At 42.6% G+C, this 13867-nt stretch overlaps 1 protein-coding gene across 1 annotated transcript in view; it reads right to left on the bottom strand.

The window, feature by feature from the left end:
• Positions 1–13867, bottom strand: part of KIF5C (kinesin family member 5C) — a 67689-nt gene that overhangs the window by 25495 nt on the left and 28327 nt on the right. Inside the window, exons 5-11 of the mRNA XM_085067167.1 lie at positions 13105–13153; positions 11798–11853; positions 10865–10952; positions 9579–9703; positions 7677–7781; positions 6936–7084; positions 3317–3465 (exon numbers count right to left, since the gene is read on the bottom strand). Coding sequence (XP_084923293.1) covers positions 3317–3465; positions 6936–7084; positions 7677–7781; positions 9579–9703; positions 10865–10952; positions 11798–11853; positions 13105–13153 — 721 coding nt within the window. The remainder of the gene's footprint in view (positions 1–3316; positions 3466–6935; positions 7085–7676; positions 7782–9578; positions 9704–10864; positions 10953–11797; positions 11854–13104; positions 13154–13867) is intronic.

Below are 13867 nucleotides of genomic sequence, written 5' to 3'. Positions count from 1 at the left end.
AAAAATCCCCACATCAGGAAGTTTATCCTGATGATGGATGAGGCACTTAGTGACAACTAAAAATATTTTAGGATGTTCCCACTCACTGAGGGACTGAGGGGAGCAAAAAAAAGGGTTTAGTGCCACTGGCAGGGATGTGAATGGCGTGGAAAAGGTGGGGGAATGTGGCTGGAAATGCAAATTCCATCAATTCCATGATGCTGGAAGTCTCTTCCAACCTTCATGATCCCAAAAAAACCAGCAAAAGGTTGAAAATTTGGGTGCTTGTTGGTTTGGAGTTTGGGAAGTTAGTTTTTGGGTTTGTTTTTTTTTTTCCAAATATTCAAAATAAAATAAAAATATTCAATTCAAAATAAAAAATTCGAACTGAGGCTGGTTTGCTAAAATGGTTTGCCAGCATGCCTGATTGGGTTAAAAATTCTTTCATTTGTGTTTCAATGACATTTTAGTAAAAGCACTGAACTCCTGGCTCTCCTTTCACTCCCTCAACAGTCTGGATTAGCTCCATGGATTAACAGAGCAGAGAAAACCCAAAAATCCCAAGAAAACCCAAAAATCCCAAAGTACCTTAAAGCACAATGATTCTCATGCCTGAGGAGCAGAGTTATTTAAAAAATAATAACCCCAAATATAATGACATTTTTCCTTTTCTTAATTAATATCATTAACAATATTAAAATTACTGATGCCTCCTGTGCTCTCTAGACCTGAAATCACATTTAAATCTGGCATTTCAACTGTTTTTCCCATTCAAGGAGGGAAAATTCCTCCAATTCCAGCCTAAAATCTGCTGGCATTCCCCTGTCTCTTCCTCTCTGGATTTCCAGCTCCAGGATGGACCAGGAAGAATAATAATATTCACCTTCTGCCTTGGAAATTAAAGCTCAAAAATCAACTTCCAGAGATTGCCTGTCCAGACCAGACACATTTCCCTAGAAAAAATCCCTTTGCCCAAGGAATATTTCCTTACAGCCATCCCTGACCCACAAACAGCTTTTTTTTTTCCTTTTTCCAGGAAAAGCTCCAATATTTTAACCCCAGAAAGATTTCCTCTTGCCAATTTATCTCAAATATATCCAACCCCAAGAAGGCTGAGGGAAACCCCAAAGCAAAACAAAAAAAGGGCAAGAAAAAGCACAACCAACTAAACAGAGAATTTTTTTTCCAGCTTAAAGCATGAAAAAAGTGGGATTTGAAATCCAAGCAGCATCACCTCCATCGATGCACTTCACTCCAAATATTTTCTGCCCTATTTCTACAGGCTTGATGGTATTTTATATTATTAATCAGGGGAATGTGAATTGATTTTTTTTTTTTTTTGCTGCTGGAATTTACTGGAGCAGAGAAGGAAAGGTGGGTTTGGTCAGAATGTAAACACAGCAATGCTCCTCTGTGGAGAATCCACCAGGAGCATCCCCAAAGGAATTATTTCATTTCCCATTCATTGGATGAGAACCTCCTGCCTGTAAAACACAGAAAAACTGGTGCTGAAATTCAGCTGCAGTGAGAGCTGAGCTCACCCATTCCCTCCTACCCTTCAATTTGGTAGAATAGAAATCCTTAATTCGTGGAATATCATCCAAGATGTGATTTCCCTGACAGTTTTTTTTGTGTGAAAAGCCTCCATCCTTCCACAAGATGGGGTTGCAGGAGGTCAGACAAGAAATCAATAATATTTTCAATGCACTGACTGGGTGACACTGATGGAACAGCAGCACCGAGGGAGGGCAGGAGGAGGAGGGAGATGTTCAGACAAAAGGATCCATCCAGGCTTTCCTAAAGGAAAAAAAAAATGGGAAGGAAAATCTTCAAGGAATGGGAAGGAAATGGTGGCAAACATGGGCAGAAGGAGGGAGAAGAGAGCAGGTTCCAAATCCTCATCTGAGCGTCTCCATAGCAATGGGGCTGTGCTGAGGAGGAGAAATTCCCTGTGTTGAGAAGGAGAAATTCCCTGTGCTGAAAAGGAGAAATTCCTTGTGCTGAGGAGGAGAAATTCCCTGTGCTGAGAAGGAGAAATTCCCTGTGCTGAGAAGGAGAAATTCCCTGTGTTGAGAAGGAGAAATTCCTTGTGCTGGGAAGGAGAAATTCCCTGTGTTGAGAAGGAGAAATTCCCTGTGCAGAGAAGGAGAAATTCCCTGTGCTGAGGAGGAGAAATCCCTGTGCCAGAGTCTCAGGAGAAAAAGGAACAATCAGGAGGCTGCAGCTCCTCTGAAAGGCAAGGCAAGAGCCCAGGGAATGGGAGAGGGAATGCTGAGCATCCATAAAAATCAGGGATTATCCCCCAGGAGGTGAGAAAGCAGAGCTGGCCGTGAAACACAAATTGTGAGTGATCATTAAATCCCAATTTGTTCTTCTCTACACACATCCACCCACAGAGCCTGGAGGACAGGGAATTTACAGAATAAAAATGACTCCAAAGCTGCACTGTTTTCCTGTCAGGGGTTTATTGGGATTTCTGGTCCAAGCAGGATGCAGGGTTTCCTTGGATTTTGGTTTCCTTGGATTTTGGTTTCCTTGGATTTTGGTTTCCTTGGATTCTGGGGCTGTTTGCTGGTTTGGAGGTTGATTTTTTTCAAATGTGAAATAAAAAATTCAAATTCAAACCGAGGCTGGTTTGCTAAAACTATTTGTCAGAATTCCAGGTTAGATAAAAATTTTTAAATCTGCATTTCAATATTCTTTCATCTGTATGTATCCATATTCTTCCTCCTCAACCATCCTACAGCTGACCTTACAACCCACCCTAAACAGCAATTTCCTATGTTTTTAAAGAGAAAATTGGCTGTTCTCAACATAAATTTCATTTAGAAGCCACAGGAGCAGACAAAAGGTGATTCTTCCCATCAGGTGCCACTCCCTGTCATTGTACTAAAGGACTAATTATTCTAATGTGAAACTCAATTATTAAAAAAAACTCCAAATCCCAAGGTCCAGTTACCTCAAAGCACAGTGATTCTCATGCCTGAGGAGCAGAGTTATTTTAAAAAAACCCAAATATAATGACATTTTTCCTTTTCTTCATTAATATCATCAACAATATTAAAATCAGTGATGCCTCCTGTGTTCTCTACACCTGAAATCACATTAATTTTGGCATTTCAACTGCTTCCTCCTGTAAATGGCTGCTGCTTTGCCTGGTTTTTGCTTCTTCACCTTTCACTGTTATTATTATTATCCTGAAATGTGAGTTATACCTGGGTGTGAGCTCAGAATTAGTGACCAACCCCAATTAATTACAATTTAAGGCAGGATTTAAACACACACAACTCAAAACCACGACATAGATCCAGCCCAGCTCCCAATTTCTGGCACCTACCATTCCTCCACCTGTTCAGCTCCAGCTCCAGGTGTTGGATAACATTCTTTAAACTCTTGTTTTTGTCCTTTTCCTTCTCGTATTTCTTCTTCCACTCCTCTGCTGTCAGCTCCAGGTTCACAGACACTGTGTTCTTGATGGTCTTGGCCCTGAAGGACAGAACCTGGGTCAGAAATGAATGGAGAAATCCTGGATTTCCCATCCCTGGGAGTGTCCAGGGCTGGATGGGGAATGGGGGAACCTGGTGGGGAGGGAAGTTCAGGGGAAGGAAAGGAAAGGAAAAGATAAAGGGAAAGGAAAGGGGGAAAGGAAAAGGAAGGGAATTTTCAGGGAAGGAAGTTTCAGGGGGAAAGGGAAGGGAAGGGAAGGAAGGAAAGGGAAGGGAAGGGAAGGAAGGGAAGGGAAGGGAAGGGAAGGGAAGGGAAGGGAAGGGAAGGGAAGGGAAGGGAAGGGAAGGGAAGGGAAGGGAAGGGAAGGGAAGGGAAGGGAAGGGAAGGGAAGGGAAGGGAAGGGAAGGGAAGGGAAGGGAAGGGAAGGGAAGGGAAGGGAAGGGAAGGGAAGGGAGGGGAGGGGAGGGGAAAGGAAAGGAAAGGAAAGGAAAGGAAAGGAAAGGAAAGGAAAGGAAAGGAAAGGAAAGGAAAGGAAGTTTCAGGGAGGTTTCAGGGAAGAGAAAGGAAAAGGGAAAAGGGAAAGGGAAAGGGAAAGGGAAAGGGAAAGGGAAAGGAAAAGGAAAAGGAAAAGGAAAAGGAAAAGGAAAAGGAAAAGGAAAAGGAAAAGGAAAAGGAAAAGGAAAAGGAAGGCACCATCAGGGAATGGGATTAATGGGATCATCCAGGGCTAAGGAAGGGAGGCTGAACTCCTACTAGAGCCTCTGGAATTCCAGGCTCAGGAATTCCTCCCTCCCTAGGCAAAAATATCCCAAATTCCAACCCTTCTACCAGCAACCACCATCACTTTATTACAGTGGAAGTGCTCAGCTCCAGCCAGACCTAACCAACAGTGCCAGGAAATGCAAAGCAAGCAGCAAACAGTGCCCAGCAGCTGCTCCAGCAAATCCACATGGGAAAAAGGAAACCAAAGCAACCGCTGGGAATTAAGGAAGCCTCAGATCTCTGCCCTTCACTGCTCACACACTGAGTCCTTTCAAACTACTCCAGTGTGGTTGAGTAAAGCAGAGGATAAATAAGAAATAACAGATAAACCTCCCAGCAGCTGATAAAGCCCCAGTGATTTGCACTCTGTGACAAGCAGGAATTTTATTACCTTCAAAATACTTTGTAACAACCTTGGGCTTTAAAAATAATTCTTAATGGTCAGGGTTTGTACATTGTCTGTGCTAAAAGCAGAGCTCAAGTTTCCAATCATTTAACTGAACCAGAGGAAAAAAAAATCCCCACATCAGGAAGTTTATCCTGATGATGGATGAGGCACTTAGTGACAACTAAAATTAAAAATCATCTAAAAACACAAGGAAAGATGGAGTGGAGAGACAAAAAGCTGATTCACTACTATCAGAGGAGCACTTGTAGGACTTGATTGGTACAAGAGCTCCTGTGAAGATGGATTGCATCCCTGACATTTATTTTAATGGTGACATAATTTTTTTTTTTTTCCCCAGGAAAAATGGAGGAATCAGCACTCAGCCATGAGTCATGGACCTTCCCTTTCATGCTGTTCCTCAGTCGTGTCACATCAGAAAAATGAGACACCACAACCCCAGAGCCTGGCAAAGAATCCACAGCAGGCAGCAGCATTCCTAAAATCCTGACAAAGATCACTATCACTGATCATCCATGGGCTGCTGTGCAAATCCTCCCCGAGAAATACAAATTATTTCCTTCCTGACAATTAAATATTGTCCATGAGGAACTCCTGCTTCACCCTAAATCCCACCCAAGCTCCCAAATAGCTCCTTATTTTCCCATTCTTGCCATCCTGGTCCTCAGTGAGATCACCTCCAGAATGTTCCTCCTCCTAGGAAATGTTGGATGTTTAGCCAGGATGGGCAGAGTCAGCTGGAAAACCGCTTTGCCCCAAAAAGAAATGCAAATTTCACTGGTTTCTGGGAAGGGGAGTGAAATCTGAAATTGAACTTGCAAGGTGGAGCTCTGAGTTGGTAATTTAATTAATTTCATTGAATTCCTGGGATGGATCATGGGATGATCTGGGCAGGAGGAGTTTGTGTCCTCAATAGCTAAAATTCATGTTCAGCACACAATGGGGAAACAAAACTCCAAAGCAGCTCTTAAATCTGATTTTGTTCTTTTTTTACACTCCAGAAACTCCATGTGTTGGGAAACAACTCATTTTCACACAGAGACAAAGGTATTGGATCCTCCAAACTGTTCCATTCCATTTCAAACAATCCTGACTTGCCAGTAGTTTTCCTTTCTGCTGCTCCACAAATCCAACAAAACGAGTAATTTTCCAAAGGATCCCAGTTCTCCCCAATTACCACCAAAGCAGTAATTACATAATGAGCCTGACCTATTTCTGCAAACCTTCCTAATGCATTTTGTATCATTATTGCAAATAAACATACATGGAAGGGAAATGTTTTTTTCTGGATTCTTCCGTATTTTTTGTCCCTAAATTGTGCAGATCCTCCACACATCAGAGAGTCCACATTTTCAATTTTCCTAATGGCTTAAAGATATTTTTACAACCATAACAACAATCCCTGAGGTGGAATTCGAGGAGAAGACACTTCTTAAAAGCATCATGAGCAGTGTCAGATAAGGCAAAACTGAATTTTTTCCCACCCAAAACTGCCCAGTGCCATTATCTCCCATAAAATTTCAAGGAATTAAGATAATACTTTGTACTTGCTGCAGGAAAACCAGCCAGGGTTTCCAATCAGAGCAGCTGCTGGCCAACAGGAATATTTTCACTTTTTTGAATGGATTAAAGATATTTTTTACACCCATAACAATGATCCCTGAGGTGGAATTCAAGGAGAAAACACCTCTTAAAATTTTTCTGGTGCTACTGGGAATGAAGAGACAACTCCCTGAAGTTCTCCAAGTTTTGAACAGCTCCAGGAACCACAAGTTCTGCATTTCAAACACCTCCTCATCTCTCTCTCTGGGGCATGGAGGGCTTGGGATGTGTGGGAGAAGGGCAGGGATGCATCCAGCTTGATCCCATGGGATTCACCCTGACCCCATGGGATTCACCCTGATCCCATAGAACTCACCCTGACCCCATGGGATTCACCCTGATCCCACAGAAATCACCCTGACCCCATGGGATTCACCCTGATCCTATAGGATTCATCCTGACCCCACAGGACTCATCCTGACCCCATAGGATTTACTCTGACCCCACGGGATTCACCCTGATCCCATAGAATTCACCCTGACCTCATGGCACTCAGCCTGACCCCACAGGATTCACCCTGATCCCACAGGATTCACCCTGATCCCACAGGATTCACCCTGATCCCATGGGATTCACCCTGACCCCACAGGATTCACCTTGACCCCACAGACTCCCCCTGACCCCATGGCACTCCCCCTGATCCCATTGGATTCACCCTGCCCCATAGAACTCACCCTGACCCCATGGGATTCACTCTGATCCCATGGGATCCACGATTTCCCATACCCATGGCACTCACCTCTGGCCGAACATGAGGGTGGATTTGGTCTCAGCCTCGTTGAAGACAGAGGGCGAGCAGCAGATGACGATGGTGGTCCTGCAGTTCCCCCCCAGCGAGTCCTGCAGGATCCTCGTCATTTTGCTGTCCCGGTAGGGAACGTGGGTTTTCTAATCCAACCCGAGGGAGAGACAGGGAGAACTCTTTAGAACCACAGTGACCAGAGAGAACACGAGCCCACAGTGCCAGGAGGAACTATCTGACACACCATTCTGGGCAGAAATTGTCCTGCTTGTGCCAGGATTTGAGAACCACCCAGTGCCACCACTGAGCAGCAATTCCTCCTGCTAAGTGTCACTGCTTTGTGTCGCTGTTGAGCCACTAGCAGAGAAAGGAGCTGGGTTCTCAGTGTGGCAAGAAAAAAGAGCTTTATTATTTTGATTCCAACCTCTATAAATTTTTCAGAGGTCACCCAGATTGGTCAGTCTGAAACCTCCCCCTAGGCCTGATCGGCCAGGCCTGAACTGTCCAAATCTCGAGACACTGTTTTTAATAACATCCAAACTTTATCTTTGTTTATAAAACACAGGAGAAAGTTCTCATGGGAAAGACCTGTGCTAGCCACAGCTTTGTGGCTCTCCAACCAACATTTCCCCCCTCAGCACTGAACCCTCAGCTCCTTTTCCCCCTGAGGATGGCAAAGGAAAAATGAAACAAATAACTAAAAAGCCACTCGTCACCCACCCGGAGAGCATTACTTACAGTTCCCTCTGCCAAGGCTGAGATCACATTGCCCAGGGCAGACAGAGACTTGTTGATGTTTTTAGCTTCATCCAGAACAGCTCCCTCTGCTCCAGTTTTGCTGACCTGCCAAAGAGAGCAGGCAGGAGTCAGGCTGTGCTGAACACCCAGCCAGGCAGAGCTGAGCCTAAAGATGCTCCTGGAGGAGCAAAGCTCAGCTCAGCATCAGCAAGGACAATTTAAATGAACATTTCTCTTAGTGCAAACCTCTCATAATTCCATTTTCCCCCACTTCAAGAGTTGAGTTGTCCCTGATTTTGCAACACTCCACCTAAAGATGCTCCTGGAGGAGCAAAGCTCAGTTTAACTCAGCATCAGTGAGGATTATTTTAAATTAATGTTTCTCTTACTGCTAACCTGTCCTAATTCCATTTTTCCCCCACTCCAAAAGTCAGTTGCCCCTGATTGTGCAGAGCTGTGCCTAAAGATGCTCCTGGAGGAGCAAAGCCCAGCTTAACTCAGCATCAGTGAGGATTATTTTAAATGAATTTATTTCTCTTAGTGCAAACCTCTCATAATTCCATTTTTCCCCCACTCCAAAAGTGAGCTGTCCCTGATTTTGCAACACTCCACCTAAAGATGCTCCTGGAGGAGCAAAGCTCAGCTTAGCATCAGCGAGGACAATTTAAAGTGAACATTTCTCTCAGTGCAAACCTGTCCTAATCCCATTTTTCCCCCACTCCAAAAGTGAGTTGACCCTGATTTTTGATGTGTCTGTGCTCACCTTGGGGAGCATTTCCAAGGCCATTTCCAATTTCCAAGCCCATGCAGACAGGGAGCACCACAGGGATGCTCCCAGTGGCCACAAAATTCACATTTTGCCTTTGTGTTTTCCTTGATATTCCTAAGAATATCAGGACAGATTTTGCCTCTTTTTGCAGGTCAAGAGCTCCACGTGGTGGAAATCAACCCATTTGCAGAGCAAGACAAATGCATTGCATCCTCCAAACTGTTCAATTCTATTTCCCACAGACCTAACTTGCTGGTGATTTTCCTTTGTGCCACAACACAAATCAAGCAAAAGGAGTAATTTCCCAAAGTATCCAAATGCAGGGCAAAGTCAGATATTTTTCTCTATATTCAAACTATCTGGACTGTCACCTAAAAATGTCCCATGGCATGAAAGAAAAATAGCTTTTAAGAAGACAACCTCCCCAGGAAACCCCAATTTCAGGTTTTCTGTACAATGTCCAGCCATAATGAACCACAAAAGTTTATTTTTCAGAGAAGAGGAGTGCCTGGCTAAGCCCTCACTTTGTAACCATCATAAAGAGCTTTTAACTGAACATCTTTATGCAATCACAGCCATTACCGTATGATTAATTACTCTGATGTGTCACTTCTGCATTGTCCCCGTGGGTTAGCATTTAATGTGTCCCAATGAGCAACCCAAAATCCCAATAAACCTGATTTTGAACACTGCAGAAGGCAGCAGAATGAGAATTGGGAAACATTTTTGCATTGCAGCACCGTTCTAGGCCATGACTCTTATAGTAAACAGATAAAAGTGATTTTTCTGGGGTTTATTTTTCTATATGGGAAAGCAGAAATAGTCACCACAATCGAGATTCAGGGAGCTTCAAGCAAACTTGAAAACTGCATTAACTGCTGGTATTTCATTCATTTAATATGTGAAATAATGATAAAAAACCTAGAAACAGGACATGACAATATAAGCAAGTTAAAATATTTAATATGATAAATTATATTAAAATTACATTCCTTTTTCAGCTACACAGATGTAAATGCAAAGGTATATAAAAATACACAGGCTCACTATATAAATTCTTATTTTGGGGGTTTGCATTTCACGCCAATGGTTCTGATCTGCTCCTTTTCTCCAGGAAAAAAATGAGAATTTACCTTCTCACTCCCAGCCAGGTCCACCAGGTAAAGCTTCCCACTGAGCTTCTTCTCAGTCTCCACATTCTCTTGTTTGATGTTAATGAGGAAAATGCTGTGGCTCCTCGAGCTGTGCTCATTCATATCTGCAAACACAGGGCAGAGTTTTGGTTTAAATGCCTTTGACATTTTGTATAAACTCCTTTCAAACCTGGCAAGGAATTCCATCCCACCTGAGCTGGGCCATGGATACCGAAATTCCAAATTCCAAAGAGCCCAGGCAGGTCTTGGTGAAACTCTGAGAGGGAATCTCACACTTAGCAAAATTTTCATCCAAACCACACTATTTAAACTCAAATTTCAATTCAAATTTCACATTTTTATTGCTTATGCAGGTAAAAAAAAAAAAAAGATCCTCTTTCCCCAGGTAAAACAGAGTTACAGTTTCAGCCTTTGCTTATTGGAAGTTTGATTGTAACCATGCTATGCTGGAGGTTTCATAAAGTAGCAAAAAGGAAATACTGAGAGTCGAAAAACCACTTTCTCCCCCAGCAAATTTGGATTTGGGTAATTTTTGTTAAAGGGAATAGCAGGATGGGTGGGAGGAAATGTTACTCAGAATAAATTTCTACCAAAATGATGGGGGGAAAAAAGCAATATAGGATTTAGCAAAGCAAGAAGGCAGAGATAGAGAGGAGAAAGAAGTTACAGAGGGCATGAAAATAAAATAAAATAAAATAAAATTAAATTTAAATTTAAATTCAAAACAGAAATGCAAAAAACCCCAAATATACCCAAAATACCACCCCATCACCAAGAATTGAATTATAAACTGAGGTTCTGGACAAAGGCCCTTTTCTCCCTGTCCTTGCAGCACAACATCACCAAGCTGGGATCCTTTTGGGGTTGAATTCCTGAGGATTTGTTTGCTTTGCCATCCCTGGAACTCAATCCAGGTCGCTGCTCTGCTGGGATAACTTGCAGGAGACAAACAGCAGGGGATTGCAGCCCAAAGGAAAATGTAAACACATCATTTTATCTCCTAATAATCCCAAAATATCTGCAGGCTGAGCACCAGTCCGTGCTGGGATGTTTTATGGAGCAATTCCATTTAACATCACGCCTTAAATTCCGAGCTCAGGGCTGAGAGTCAACGGAAGCTCAGCAGCAGCGAAATGCCACCAAAGTGATTAACTCAAAATATTACAATTTCAGCAGCACGAAATCCTTCCCAAAGTAACCTGGAGACCACCAGGGATCAATAAATCCCCCTGGAAGCACATGGCAGAGAGCCCAGGGACACTCACTGGTGACAGCCACGTGCCGGTTGGCTTTGCCCTCGTCGATGACATCCAGGACTTCCTCGGGGCTGGAGACAAACCGCTCTGTGCAGCCCTGGGGACAGGCGGGAGGCAAGCGGCGATTAGCCATTAGCGCTAATGAACTAAGTAATTAGAGCCATCAGCATCCCCAGGATGGTTAGCCAGGCGATGGAGCTGAACTCCTCGCTGTGACTGTCAGGGAAAGCTGGGAGGTCATTTTTTCCCCCAAGATTAAAGACTCGGTGAAATCCAAACACACAGAATAAAATTTTTGGCAGAAAACATGGAATTATGCGACATATATTCCTGATTTGGGTTGGATTTCACAGCCAAGTCGATTTGTCTCTCTCCAACCACAAGACAAAATGCAAAGTTCTTCTGTCTTAATGCAACAGCACTGAATAAATTATTTTATCGATTTCTTTTCGCTCCTCAGGCTGAGAATAAACAGGAAAATATTATATATATACATTCCTTGGGCTCACATATGTTCACAACGAGAATATTTTATTTCAGGGAGAGCCCAGAAAGTCATTAAAGGAATTCCTAACCCAACCAATCTGTTCTGAACTAGTGCAAAATTCCAGCACCCATGTAGGAAAATATTAAAGAACAAAACTCCTCAAGTTGTTCTCTTTCATATCTGACATGAAAGGGGAAGATGAATACTTAAAATTGAACAGCACACTAACAAAATGGCAACGTTCAAAGTCAGGGAAATACAACAAACATGATTGGAGCCCATTAATATTTCAGGAAACTTGTTTCAATCCAGCAACCAACACAACTTGAACATTCCAGGCTTCAAACAGGGAATTATTTCACCAAACACACCGGATGCAAATGGAAATGTGTAAATAAATGCATGGGGGGGGGGAAGAATGAAAAGCTGGGAAAAAAATTCAATTATTCTTTTACCTTAACATAGGGAACTCTGTTTTTATCTTCATGTACAGCGAGGTTTGTCTTTGACACTGGAGAAAGAGGTGGAGAAAATTAGGAATATTCCAGAGGCAATGAACAATGTGGCAGCTGCAGGCATGACAGACACATCTTGGGGATGGAAATTTGTAAATGAGATCTGCAGTCATCCCCACTCCTCACCAACCTCCAGCATTTCTGACACAAACAAGTTGTTTCCTGCTCTGTCAATCTCCTACCTGTTTATTTCAAGTTAACTCTGGGGCACGAAAGCTTTTGTTCATTGCTTGGGTGAATCACAAAAACACAGATTTAAATGGATTTTGGCAAAGCAGAGGAGACAGGAGAACTGCCTGGAATTCAGAACAGCTCATAGATTTGCAACCATTTCTACATTTTCAGCCATTTCTACATTTTCAGCCATTCCCACATTTTCAGCCATTCCCACATTTTCAGCCATTTCTACATTTTCAGCCATTTCCACATTTTCAGCCATTCCCACATTTTCAGCCATTTCTACATTTTCAGCTATTTCCACTTTTTTAGCCATTTCCACATTTTCAGCCATTTCTACATTTTCAGCTATTTCCACTTTTTCAGCTATTTCCACTTTTTTAGCCATTTCCACATTTTCAGCCATTTCTACATTTTCAGCCATTTCTGCATTTACACATTTCTACATTTTCAGCCATTTCTACATTTTCAGCCATTCCTACATTTTCAGCCATTCCTACATTTCCAGCCATTTCTACATTTTCAGCCATTCCTACATTTCCAGCCATTTCTACATTTTCAGCCATTCCTACATTTCCAGCCATTTCTACATTTTCAGCCATTCCTACATTTACACATTTCTACATTTTCAGCCATTCCTGCCCTCCCACCAATTAACAAAATCCACTTTTATTAACACACAACATACAGCAACAGACACAAAAACTATGCAAGAAGCACATCCTTCCCCACCCAACTCCACCTGACAGGAGCAAGAAATAATTCTAAAACCCTCTCCACGTTTTAAAATCAGTTTTCCTTGCAAAAATCCATTGCCAAGAGAGTCCAGCCCTGCCCTGCAGGCTGTGAAAGGCTCACTGCTCTCTGATTCACCCAAGAAAACTCGAGCACTGCAGGTGAACAGCAGACACATCAGATGATTTAAACTGCAGAATCCTCCTGCTCCCAGCCAGGCACACAGTTTCAATGTAATCCACTCCCAAAGAAAGGAAGTGTTTCCCCCCAGGCTTTGGTTCAGAGCTCTGGATGAAGTCAAAGCACTCAGGCACAGAAAAAACCACAGAACTCACCATCCAGCAGGTCCCTGATTTTGTCCAAATAGATCTCAAAGTAGGAAACCTAATGAAAAAATCACAAATATCACAGATTTAATCGTTTCTGATTTCATGGGTTGCTGGCTCTGGGTTTCCAGCCCTGTCAAAGCAGCGAACTAAAAATAATCCCACCTCCCCCATGGTTTGGGTTACATTTTCAGGGGAGAACATTTGGATCTTGGATGATTTGCAAGCCATTGATCAATCTCCATTGAAAAATCTCCATCGATAAATCTCCATCGGTAAATCTCCATTGCTCAATCTCCATTGATCAATCTCCACTGGTAAATCTCCACTGATCAATCTCCATTAGTAAATCTCCATTCATCAATGATTCATCATTCAAAAAACTTTCAGGCAAATCTTATCTTCTTGGGGTTTTTTTTTGTTTGTTTGGGGGTTTTTTTTGTTTGTTTGTTTTTGGGGTTTTTTTGTTGTTGTTATTTTGTGGGGTTTTTTTGGTAACACAGGCAGAATGGACAAAAATATTGAAGTGAATCAAATCAATCAATCAATCAATCAATCAATCCAGCTCCTGCCCTATCTGTGCAGCTGCATGAGAAGGGTGAGATTTCAGGAATGTAAAGGATTGCACGTTGATTTTCACCCCACAAAAGCAGAGAGCACCTTCACCATGCAATTTCCATCAGCCTGAGCAATTTATATGAAATTAAACTTTTCAGTGAAGCCCATGTGAAGGTTCTGCCTTGAGCCAAATCTCAAGAAGTACATGAAAATG

The sequence above is a fragment of the Lichenostomus cassidix genome, chromosome 7, assembly GCF_008360975.1.
Source record: "Lichenostomus cassidix isolate B80296 chromosome 7, HeHo_3.0, whole genome shotgun sequence".
NCBI lineage: Eukaryota > Metazoa > Chordata > Aves > Passeriformes > Meliphagidae > Lichenostomus > Lichenostomus cassidix.
This window is presented reverse-complemented; position numbering and strand designations above follow the sequence as displayed.